This window comes from Dama dama, chromosome 33, assembly GCF_033118175.1.
Source record: "Dama dama isolate Ldn47 chromosome 33, ASM3311817v1, whole genome shotgun sequence".
NCBI lineage: Eukaryota > Metazoa > Chordata > Mammalia > Artiodactyla > Cervidae > Dama > Dama dama.
In genome coordinates, this window is record NC_083713.1 from 11148069 (window position 1) to 11160749 (window position 12681).

General features: G+C 37.7%; 1 protein-coding gene across 2 annotated transcripts in view; it reads left to right on the forward strand.

Annotated features, from left to right (window-relative positions):
* Positions 1–12681, forward strand: part of COL5A2 (collagen type V alpha 2 chain) — a 151541-nt gene that overhangs the window by 114000 nt on the left and 24860 nt on the right. The window contains exons 24-33 of one of the 2 annotated variants that reach the window (XM_061135514.1): positions 1550–1603; positions 2188–2286; positions 3473–3526; positions 4353–4451; positions 4558–4611; positions 4704–4757; positions 5776–5829; positions 6638–6691; positions 11708–11752; positions 12084–12182. In XM_061135514.1, the coding sequence (XP_060991497.1) occupies positions 1550–1603; positions 2188–2286; positions 3473–3526; positions 4353–4451; positions 4558–4611; positions 4704–4757; positions 5776–5829; positions 6638–6691; positions 11708–11752; positions 12084–12182 (666 nt within the window). The remainder of the gene's footprint in view (positions 1–1549; positions 1604–2187; positions 2287–3472; positions 3527–4352; positions 4452–4557; positions 4612–4703; positions 4758–5775; positions 5830–6637; positions 6692–11707; positions 11753–12083; positions 12183–12681) is intronic. The other variant, XM_061135515.1, reaches the window with a different exon arrangement.

A 12681-nucleotide genomic window follows, 5' to 3' on the forward strand; every position in this document is an offset into this window, starting at 1 on the left:
AGTCAGCCACAGGTGTACCTGTGTCCCCCTTCCTGAATCCCCTCCCACCTCCCTCCCCATCCCATCTCTCTGGGTTGTCCCAGACGCACCAGCCCTGAGCACCCTGTCTCATGCATCAAACTTGGACTGGTGATCTGTTTCACATATGGTAATATATATGTTTCAGTGCTATTCTCTCAGATCATCCCATCCTCACCTTCTCCCACAGAGTCCAAAGTCTCTTCTTTATATCTGTGTCCATTTTGCTGTCTCACATATAGGGTCATTGTTACCATCTTTCTAAATTCCATATATATGCGTTAGTATACTGTATTGGTGTTTTTCTTTCTGACTTACTTCACTCTGTATAATAGGCTCCAGTTTCATCCTCCTCATTATAACTGATTCAAATGTATTCTTTTTAATAGTTGAGTAATATTCCATTGTGTATATGTACCACAACTTTGTTATCCATTCCTCTGCTGATGGATATCTAGGTTGCTTCCATGTCCTGGCTATTGTAAACAGTGCCGCGATGAACAATGGGGTACACGTGTCTCTTTCAACTCTGATTTCCTCAGTGTAATCACACATTTTACATTTAGAGAATAACAGGGTGATGTGGTAGAGAGTAACCATATGACAGTCATGTGTCGTTAGATTAGGTGTTTAGGAAATGAGATTCTTTGAGAAGTTGGCATCTAGATAAGCTCTATAAGATGAGGATAAGTCAGCAAGAAATTTGAAAGAAAGAACATTTTCAGCAGAGCAAACAACAAATGCACATCCAGGAAGCCTGTAAATGTTGAGTGACTTTAACGATCAGAAAAAGTTCCTGTGACTGGACTATAATGAAACCGGTCTGCAAGGAAGATTAACAATATCACCTTACTTTTGTACAGAACTTCAGAGAATGTAAACAGTTTCACATCCAAGACAATACTAATGCCTATAATCACTGACACTGTGGTTGTCAAACATGGTACCATTTCTTTGCCTCTTGTATCTATATCTAGGTATCAATTTTTCTCAAAGTTTGACTTTACAGTGAAGCATTAGAATATTTCTTTATTTGAATAATTTTGGCTCAGTACTTATATATATGCTGCTGCTAAGTCGCTTCAGTCGTGTCTGACTCTGTGCGACCCCATAGACGGCAGCCCACCGGGCTCCCCTGTCCCTGGGATTCTCCAGGCAAGAACACCGGTGTGGGTTGCCATTTCCTTCTCCAATGCATGAAAGTGAAAAGTGAAAGTGATGTCACTCAGTCGTGTCCGAGTCTTTGCGACCCCATGGACTGCAGCCCACCAGGCTCCTCCGCCCACAGGATTTTCCAGGCGAGAGTACTAGAGTGGGGTGCCATTGCCTTCTCCGACTTATATATATATATATATTTCAAAATTTAAAGTTTCTTTCTGTTTAGTCAGGTTACTTTTTCTTATACATATCTATTGCTGTGTTGGCTTGATCATAGCTCCTAAAATCTTATAATACTAAGAATAAAAATTACCCATTCAGTGTATGTTATATAAACATCCACAATTGAGAATCATACTTTGGTCACTTGCAGGGTGCTCCTGGCAATCGTGGCTTTCCAGGCTCTGATGGTTTACCTGGACCAAAGGTACGTTTATCCTGTCAAGACTGACATTCTTGTGGGTGCTTTTGCAAAAGATACCATTGTCCAGAATGGTTATCTAGCTTTGGCTCACGTGGGTTCTGGATCTAGAAGAGAGTTGGACATAGATATTAGACCTAATGCCAGATCCCTCTTGTGCAGTTTCTTCATTATAGAGGCCTCAGGGAGAAGGATGATAGTTGGAGGTAATATTGGAGTTTGCTTTTCAAACTTTTCAGGGAAGTTCTTGAGAAGAACAGACCATAAATCTTTCCTTTAGCTGATATAGTTTGCTCCCTTTCTTTAGAAATTTAGACTGTTTTAAAATTCTGGGATTTCTAAATCTAAGTTATTGGAGTGAGGCTTTAAACACAACTCTCATTAAATAATGATGAAAAACCTTTATTACAAGGAATCCAAATGAGAATAAAATATGAAGTGACATGCTTTACAAAGAGGTCTTTGTACCCACTTTGACCAATTCTTTTACACTAGTGGTTTGATTTATAAAACAAGGGTTTTACATACAGTTGCTTTTGTTTGCCTGCATTCCTTTTTATCCTGACGTGTTCTACTTTGCTTTGGAACAGGGCGCTCAAGGAGAGAGGGGTCCTGTTGGCTCTTCAGGACCTAAAGGAGGTCAGGGGGACCCAGGACGTCCAGGTGAACCTGGGCTTCCAGGTGCTCGGGTAAGAACACAGCAAGTTTTTGCTACATCAACCCAAGGGCTATGCTCCTGAGAATCCATTTTTAAAGGTTTTATTTTTCAGTAACTTGATATCACAACTTGGAGCATTTTTTTTTTTTATGGATTTGGCTTTATTCCTTACAGATTGTTTGTTATTTTTATCATGTATAGAAAAAACTAGTAACTTCTAATCTCCTTTTTTCAAAGGGTTATGTATTAATAAATTTACCACTTGATTCAAAAAGATCCAATTTATCAATTTTTTTCCAATTTATCAATTTTTATAATTTTCCTTTATTTGCTAATAAATAACAATTTGACTTTTACCAGAGAGTGTTCCTGGTAAATTTCACTTTAACAAAATGTCATTTGAAAATTCATTCAAACTATGTAAATACTCATATTCAGTTGTCAACAACACCCCTTAAAGAGAAAAAGTTATACAAAAGTTGCTTGGAAAGATAAATTTGGCTCAGTGTAAGTTCTTTATCTTGAACCCTGCATTAGAGGTAAGAGTAAAAGTCTCCTACCACCCTTTCTCTCTCCTTCTATGTGAGAACCAGTCCTTGGGTTCCTCTTTGCTTTGATAATCTTCTCTAGATACCTGGTGAAGGTGGAATGCCCACTGAACGGCCAATTACTTTTAGTAAAAATGACTTCTGGCTATAGATTTCAAACTTGGAGGACTCTGAAGGATATTAAGAACCTGGTAGGAGGCATGGCTATTGTATTTCTTGAGTTTGCAGAGACTTGTACCTGGGCCTTCGCCTTGCTAGGACTGGCATACTAAGTCCAAGGTGCTGTTAAAAAAAATTGGTTACCTTAAGATTTCAAACCAGGGTGGCTCCCTGCACTTCGCATGTAGACGGATTTCCTCACATGGGCCTCCCATTACAGGAGACTTGGAGACTGGCCCTGAAGGCTGTGCTGGGCGGACTTCTCCCAGTGGAGGCTTCCACCTGGGGTGCCTTGTTGGCATGTTGTGTTGTCTGTCCTGTATCCTCTGGAGCCAGTTTGGGTGAAGTCCATGACGGAACTCTGAGTTTGTCTAGGAGAGCCTAAGGTTCCTGAGAGTGGGCACTGCAAAACAGCACTGGATCTTCTAAATGCAGTGCTATTTTTACTCTTTAGAATCTTTACTTCAGCGGTAGGTCAGCAGCAAACTGACAGTTGCTTTTAATTTTTAGGGTCTGACAGGAAATCCTGGTGTCCAAGGTCCTGAAGGAAAACTTGGACCTTTGGTAAGTGATTTAAACAAAAGTTCACCACCATTAATATTTCTCAATAGACAGGCAGCTTCAATGGTAAGATCCTTAGTTAAGGTTAATGTATGTTGAGCAAACTTTGGGAGACAGGGAAGGATGGGGAAGTCTGGTGCACTGCAGTCTATGAGGTTGCAGAGTCAGACATGACCTATCAGCTGGACAATACCAATGTTTTTGATTGTGTGGGTGCTGCTCATGTCTGAAATACACCCTCCCCTCCTGGAAGCAAATCCTAAGGCTCTGAGTGTTTTCAAATTGACCAAAAATTGATCACACATTGAAATAAATGTTTGAGATTGTAATTACTTCTCTGACATAAATGAAAAAGTTGAAATGATGTATTTATGAATATTGGTAGAATTTGTCTATTAGTAACAATCTTGTTTCTTGATATCCTTCCAATCTTATATGTTTAAGAGATAAGTAGGTATAAAATTTGACAACTCATATGTTCTGGGCCCTTCGTTTATATTGTACATGTGAAACAGAAGTCCTGAGTTTTCATTACCACACATAAGAGTAAATGAAAGAAGAGAAGGATTTCCCCTATTAACATGAGAGTGTAAAGAGATATAAAGATGAAACGTATATAGAATAAGAATTAAGTCTCTGTTCTAAGTACTAAAATATCTCGGCAGTATTTTTTTTAATACTCAACTATTCTGGTTTGCTAACATAAAAATGTAGCACAGTTTAAAGCTTATATAACTTTTATAGTATGCAAAAACGAGTGACAGTTTGGGTGCTGTGACACTTAGAGAGAACTGATGTGAAACTTGCATTCCTCCTGTCAATTTTGTAGGGTGCTCCAGGAGAAGATGGCCGGCCAGGTCCTCCAGGCTCCATAGGAATCAGAGGGCAGCCTGGGAGTATGGGTCTTCCAGGCCCCAAAGGTAGCAATGTAAGTACTGTGTATAATGTTGCCATCTCATCATAATCTTCACTTGCTATAACAACTGTCAATCAGTTGTTATTGAAACTAAAGTTAGTTTGTATTGATTCTCTAGGGTGATCCTGGAAAACCTGGAGAAGCAGGAAATGCTGGTGTTCCTGGGCAGAGGGTAACTACCCATTTTATGCTAAGGAAAAAAAAAAATGGAATTATCCAAATTCTCTTGGCCTCACCTCATATATTATCTCTCTGTGATGCTAGGGAGCTCCTGGAAAAGATGGCGAAGTTGGTCCTTCTGGTCCTGTGGGGCCCCCGGTAAGTTTTATTGAGAATATATTCACATTACATTTGTCAGTGATGGTTGTCTTATCTCTAAGACTTGACTTTAGATATGGATAAGTTTCAGGGGGAAGCAAGTAAGAAAGTGCAAGGTGAAAGAATTTCAGTTATATCTTTTGATAGCTGAAATAAAAAGGCATCTCCTGCCTTATTATTTTAAGCTTCTATGAATGTTAATGGCAAAAGCTACCTCATCATCTCTATGTTGTCACAGTTGAAAAATATAGCAGCTAGGAAAATAGTATCTGACAAATATTTTATACTGTATTTTATTTAAAATATGCTTATTTTTCTAATATTAAACCTTATAGAAATTTATTTAAGCTGGAAGATAATTATGAATAATAATACATTATGTTATTTATAATTATGAATTATTATGATAGAAGTTATAATTGTATAATATAAACGTATATAAATTTATTATTTCCTACTTATTATTCCTTTAAGGAATAATATTATTGCTTCAAGGAATAATATCTCTTGAGGTTTATTTTCATCCTAGGAGTCTAAAATCTGTTTATCATTTGGCATGTTTATTTGTTTTGAACTGGGGCAATTTAAATATCTTTCTAAAATGTTAGCTTTGCTTTCTCTAGTTATTCTAGTTTTGAAAGTTTGATTAATACTTCTTATAACACTGAGAAACTACAATGGAAACATTAGATTGGGTATACAAAAGTAAAGAATTTGTCTGTGTCCAATAGTCAATTTTCCCACAAATTTTACAGTTGACTGCAGACACTTATGTTTGGATAAAAAAAGGAACACGTTGTCAGTTTCTTTGCTGGCTTTAGGAGGTATTTTCACACCATGAAGGACTTCAAACAATACCATTAGGTGATTTTTAGGACTAGTTTATTATCTGGCTAAAGTGAAAAACTTGTGATTGGAAGAAATGAAAAGAAATATGAATACTTGGGTAGTTCACACAGAGAGGAAGCGAGTAGCCCTGGCTCCTGGGGTTCATGGTTCTCTTTTCTTTGTGACTCAGGGTCTAGCCGGGGAGAGAGGAGAGCAGGGTCCTCCAGGCCCCACCGGCTTTCAGGTATGCACTGACCCCATCTTCCCTTCCTTCTTCCCTCAATAAAATGCTTCTTTATGAAAAGGATAAGGTTGAATGTTGTAACATTCTATAATTTTCAAAGAAGCAATTCCTCTTTTAGTAAATAGGATAGACATTTGGATGAAATCAAACAATTTTGTTCAAAGAACAGGAATACACTTTCCCTGAAAAACTGACCAAAACCTAAACCTTTTAACAAATTAAAAATTATAAAATGCTTTTGATATCTCAGTAGGATTTATTTAACTATATTAAGGCTTATCTAATTTATTGGTGTCTAAAATTTTTCTTTTAAACATTTTATGTTGTATTGAGGTATAGCAGATTAACAATGTTGTGACAGTTTTTAGGTGAAGGGACTCAGCCATAAATTTTTTTGTTGAACAAATTTTCATGATTTATCTAAATATGTTGGTAGAATATTTAATAGCATTGGGTAATCATAATTTGGGGAAAAAGTTTCAGGCTAACTTTCCATATTTATTCTATCAGCCTAAAATGTTGTTCTGACAGCCATTAAATACTTCACAAATATAAAGAACCTATTGCTACATAATCATTTTTGCTAAGTGGTGTGCAAATGAAAATCTACACCCACAAAAAGATTAGCTGCTGTGTTATATTAGAGGGTATAGGTTTCTAGTTTTATTTTGCTCAACTTTTGTTTGAACAGTATCATGTTCTTGAAAATAGTAAGGGAGCTCCATACATTGTAAAGGGTGAAGTGTTAACACTAGTGGCCTATTAACTTCCATGGAGACACAGGTTTATATTCTTACTTTTACTTTAGGGGCTTCCTGGTCCTCCAGGGCCTCCTGGGGAAGGTGGAAAGCCAGGTGATCAGGTAAGTTTTTGAGTAATAAAAGTAGTAGTACTAAAAATTTCTGACTTATAATATCACTTACTATGTGTCAGGCTTTATTCTGCTTTGCTTTAAATTGATTATCTATTTTAATCCTCAAAAGAACTTTTATGTACTAGGTATTATTATAATGCCCATTTTCAGTTCAGTTTAGTTCAGTCACCCAGCTGTGTTCGACTCATTGCCACCGCATGAACTGCAGCACACCAGGCCTCCCTATCACAAACTCCTGGAGTTTACTCAAACTCATGTCCATCAGTTGGTGATGCCATCCAGCCATCTCATCCTCTGTCATCCCCTTCTCCTCCTGCCCCCAATCCCTCTCAGCATCAGGGTGTTTTCCAATGAGTCAGCTCTTTGCATCAGGTGGCCAAAGTACTGGAGTTTCAGCTTCAGCATCAGTCCTTCCAATGAACACCCAGGACTGATCTCCTTTAGGATGGACTGGTTGGATCTCCTTGCAGTCCAAGGGACTCTCAAGAGTCTTCTCAAACACCACAGTTCAAAAGCATCCATTCTTTGGCTCTCAGCTTTCTTCGTAGTCTAACTCTCACATCCATACATGGCTACTGGAAAACCATAGCCTTGACTAGACAGACCTTTGTTGGCAAAGTTAACATCTCTGCTTTTTAATATTCTATCTAGGTTGGTCATAACTTTCCTTCCAAGGAGTAAGCGTCTTTTAATTTCATGGCTGCAATCACCATCTGTAGTGATTTTGGAGCCCCCCAAAATAAAGTCAGCCACTGTTTCCCCATCTATTTGCCATGAAGTAATGGGGTTGGATGCCATGATCTTAGTTTTCTGAAAGTTGAGCTTTATCCAACTTTTTCACTCTCCTCTTTCACTTTCATCAAGAGGCTCTTTAGTTCTTCTTCACTTTCTGCCATAAGGGTGGTGTCATTTGCATATCTGAGGTTATTGATATTTCTCCTGGCAATCTTGATTCCAGCTTGTGCTTCTTCCAGCCCAGCATTTCTCATGATGTACTCTGTATATAAGTTAAATAAGCAAGGTGACAACATACAGCCTCGACATACTCCTTTTCCTATTTGGAGCCAGTCTGTTTTTCCGTGTCCAGTTCTAACTGTTGCTTCCTGACCTGCATACAGACCTTGCTTCTCAAGAGGCAGGTCAGGTGGTCTGGTATTCCCATCGCTTTCAGAATTTTCCAAAGTTTATTGTGATCCGCACGGTCAAAGGCTTTGGCATAGTCAATAAAGCAGAAATAGATGTTTTTCTGGAACTCTTGCTTTTTTGATGATCCAGCAGATTTGGCAATTTGATCTCTGGTTCTTCTGCCTTTTCTAAAACCAGCTTGAACATCTGGAAGTTCACGGATCACGTATTGCTGAAGCCTGCCTTGGAGAATTTTGAGCATTACTTTACTAGCGTGTGAGATGAGTGCAATTGTGCAGCAGTTTGAGCATTCTTTGGGGTTGTCTTTCTTTGGTACTGGAATGAAAACTGACCTTTTCTAGTCCTGTGGCCACTGCTGAGTTTTCCAAATTTGCTGACATATTGAGTGCAGCACTTCCACAGCATCATCTTTTAGGATTTGAAATAGCTCAACTGGAATTCCATCACCTCCATTAGCTTTGTTCATAGTGATGCTTCCTAAGTCCCACTTGACTTCACATTCCAGGATGTCTGGCACTAGGTGAGTAATCACACCTTTGTGATTATCTGGGTCATGAAGATCTTTTTTTGTATAGTTCTGTGTATTCTTGCCACCTCCTCTTAATATCTTCTGCTTCTGTTAAGTCCATACCATTCTGTCCTTTATTGAGCCCATCTTTGCATGCAATGTTCCCTTGATATCTCTAATTTTCTTGAAGAGATCTCTAGTTGTTCCCATTCTATTGTTTTCCTCTATTTCTTTGCATTGATCGCTGAGGAAGGCTTTTTTTTTAAATCTCTCCTTGTTATTCTTTGTAACTCTGAATTCAGATGGGTATATCTTTCCTTTTCTCCTTTGCTTTTCACTTCTCTTCTTTTCACAGCTATTTGTAAGGCCTCCTCAGAGAGCCATTTTTCTTTTTTGCATCTCTTTTTCTTGGGAATGGTCTTGATCCCTCTCTCCTGTACAATGTCATGAACCTCTTTCCATAGTTCATCAGGCACTCTATCTATCAGATCTAGTCTCTTAAATCTATTTCTCACTTCCATTGTATAGTCATAAGGGATTTGATTTAGGTCATACCTGAATGGTCTAGTGGTCTTCCCTACTTTCTTCAATTTACATCTGAATTTGGCAATAAGGAGTCATGATCTGAGCCACAGTCAGCTCCTGGTCTTGCTTTTGCTGACTCTATAGAGCTTCTCCATCTTTGGCTGCAAAGAATATAATCAATCTGATTTCGGTGTTGACCATGTGGTGATGTCCTTGTGTAGAGTCTTCTCTTGTGTTGTTGGAAGGGGGTGTTTGCTATGACCAGTGAGTTCTCTTGGCAAAATTCTATTAGCCTTTGCCCCACTTCATTCTGTACTCCAAGGCCAAATTTGCCTGTTACTCCAGGTGTTTCTTGACTTCCTACTTTTGCATTCCAGTCCCCTATAATGAAAAGGACATCTATTTTGGGTGTTAGTTCTAAAAGGTCTTGTAGGTCTTCATAGAACCGTTCAACTTCGGCTTCTTCAGCATTACTGATCGGAGCATAGACTTGGATTACCGTGATATTGAATGATTTGCCTTGGAAACGAACAGAGATCATTCTGTCATTTTTGAGATTGCATCCAAGTACTGCATTTCAGACTCTTTTGTTGACTATGATAGCTACTCCATTTCTTCTAAGGGATTCCTGCCCACAGTAGTGGATATATTGGTCCTCTGAGTTAAATTCACCCATTCCAGTCCATCTTAGTTCACTGATTCCTAGAATGTCTACATTCACTCTTGTCATCTCCTATTTGACCACTTCCAATTTGCCTTGATTCATGGACCTAACATTCCAGGTTCCTATGCAATATTGCTCTTTACAGCATTGGACCTCACTTCTATCACCAGTCACATCCACAACTGGATGTGTTTTTGCTTTGGTTCCATCCCTTCATTCTTTCTGGAGTTATTTCTCTACTGATCCCTAGTAACATATTGGGCACCTACCAACCTGGAGAGTTCATCTTTCAGTGTCCTATCTTTTTGCCTTTTCATATTGTTCATGGAGATCTCAAGGCAAGAATACTGAAGTGGTTTGCCATTCCCTTCTCCAGTGGACCACATTCTGTCAGACCTCTGCACCATGATCCGACCATCTTGGGTGGCCCCAGATGGCATGGCTTAGTTTCATTGAGTTAGACAAGCTATGGTCCGTGTGATCGGATTGGCTAGTTGTCTGTGATTGATGTTTTAGTTTGTCTGCCCTCTGATGCCCTCTCTCAACACCTACCGTGTTACTTGTGTTTCTCTTACCTTGGACTTGGGGTATCTCTTCACGGCTGCTGCAGCACAGCCGCTGCTCCTTACTTTGGATGTGGGGTAGCTCCTCTCGGCTGCCGCCCCTGACCTTGGACATGGGGTAGGTCCTCTCCGCCACCACCCCTGACCTTGGACATTGGATAGCTCATTTTACAGATGAGGAATATTAGGCACATAGATATTAAGTAATTTTTCCAAAATCACACAGCCAGTATGATGTCAAGTGCTTATAGGATTGTGTTATTAATCACTAAATATGTCTTATTGGAACTGTAGAGTTTTACTGGAGACTTCATAAACAGTTATGAACAGAAAATTACCATTTTATTTATATCATTTTAGCAACATATAGGTTTATATAATTTATTTTTCTTGGAGTGATTTATTCATTCATTTAACTTTTAAACAAATATTTGCTGACCACTCTGTCCTGAGCTCTACTAAACTTCGGCCTTAACCAATTGAATAAGATGAATTGGACCTTGCCTTAATTTTTATTTTAATAGCGACAGAGAGTATAGAAAGACAGTTATGACAATAGCATGTTTTAAGTGCAGTGATAAGGGAGGCACTATGTATGTGTAAATCTGGAGGATGCGCCTAATTCAGACATTGGAAGTTTAAAAAAATTTTTCCCAACAAAGTAGTATCTTTTATGTAATCTGAAGGATAAATGATGGTAAGTCGGGAGGAGGGAAGGTAGGAAAATATTCTAGGAAATGGAAACAGCAAGTGCAAAGGTTTGCTGATGAAATTTAGGTGCTGAAAATGTTTGGTAAGTCAGAAATATGGTAACAACTTGAAGAAGATGAAGATGAGGTTAGAGGATGACAGGGAATGTTTTGAGTCTAATTTGTTCTTATTACTAGAGTAATGGGAAGCTAAGGAAGGGCTTTTAATTAGAGAGAAATACTATGGAATTTGGGCTTTAGGAAGATCATGCCACAATGAAGACAGTACATTTAAAGGGATAAAACTGGAGGCCTACTTGATAAAGTTATTATTTGTATTAAATACAAATAACATTTGTATCATTATTATAATACACAATTGAACTTGTAATTTTAAGTGACAAATTTTCCTTTAGTTAAGAGCTTTTAGTTAAGACTTTTAACATAGTCATGACTGCATTAGTTTGAACTTACAATTTCTAGTAGAGTGTGTTGTCTATATTCTGTGTTCAAGAAATATTTAGTAATTTGAATTAAGTTGTTCTTATTTAAAAGATCAGTACTTCATTAGTTTTAATTTCATTTTCCTCTGCTAAAAGTTTTTTACATTCCATTAGGAAATTAAAGTTCTTTTGCTTTAATTGTCACTAAGTAATGTACTATCTTTGTGAGATAATATTTTGCCTGTGCTCATTGCCAAAAAACAGTCATCCAGGTATTTCCGTATAATGTATATGATATCCCCTCATTTATAAAAGTGTACACATTTTTCTTTATTCAATATTATGAACTTAGTCAGATGTCCAATAATGTGTTAGAGAGGAAATTAGGTATATGATCTGGAAAACTTTTTAATAAATATCTAAAATTTAGTTGAAAGTTTTTCATTTTAAAAAATGTATTTTATAGGGGGTTCCTGGAGATCCTGGGGCAGTTGGCCCATTAGGACCTAGAGTAAGTATTTTCTTCTTCTTCTTCCTTTTATGATTAACTGTGTTTCCATTGGCTTCAGTTTATAAAGCCATGTTTCATCTTAAACTTGGCTGTATTTTATTCATTGCAGTTCTTTTACTTGATGAAAATCAGTCTGATGAGAAATAGTCTGTGCTGTGAAGCCAGCATATGCTTCAAGTTCATTTCTTCTCACTAAATTAAAAAATTGAGTCTTAATGGTTGCTCATCTCTAAATTTTTTCCCAGAAGTCACTTTTCAGATTTCTGGAAACATATTTAAATCCATTCTCAGATGAAGCACTGAGACTGTTTGTCATTTCTGTGTTGTGTAGGGAGAACGAGGAAATCCAGGGGAGAGAGGAGAGCCAGGAATAACTGGACTCCCTGGTGAGAAAGGAATGGCTGGAGGACATGGTCCTGATGGTCCAAAAGTAAGTGTGGCAGTGAGCTTAGTAATTTTTATTAATTTATTTTTTTAATTGTTAAAATGTTTTATTGCAAAATATTTGCTTTACAATACTGTGCTGATTTCTAACTTACCGGTCAATAAACACATGATGGTACTAGAATTTATTTCTCTTGTTTTTCCAAAGTAATTTCTTTAACAAATATTTAAAGAGCACCTACTTGATTTTCTTTGACGTTAAAGAGTTGGGTATAAAGGGGTCTCTTCCTTGATGGGATTTATGATCCAGGTAGTGATATTTCCTCATATACAAAACAATTTCTAAAATTTATTTATATATTTTCCTAAGGACTTTTATTTATAAGCAGAGGCAAGAAATGGAAAATTGCATAATTTATTAGGAGATGTTCCTAATCATATGCTCCATTTCTCTTGTCACAGTTTCTGTAGTTCAGCTCACCAAATGTATAAAAGTATGTCATTTTTGAAATCTGAAAGTACAATGCATTGTAATGCAAAAATCA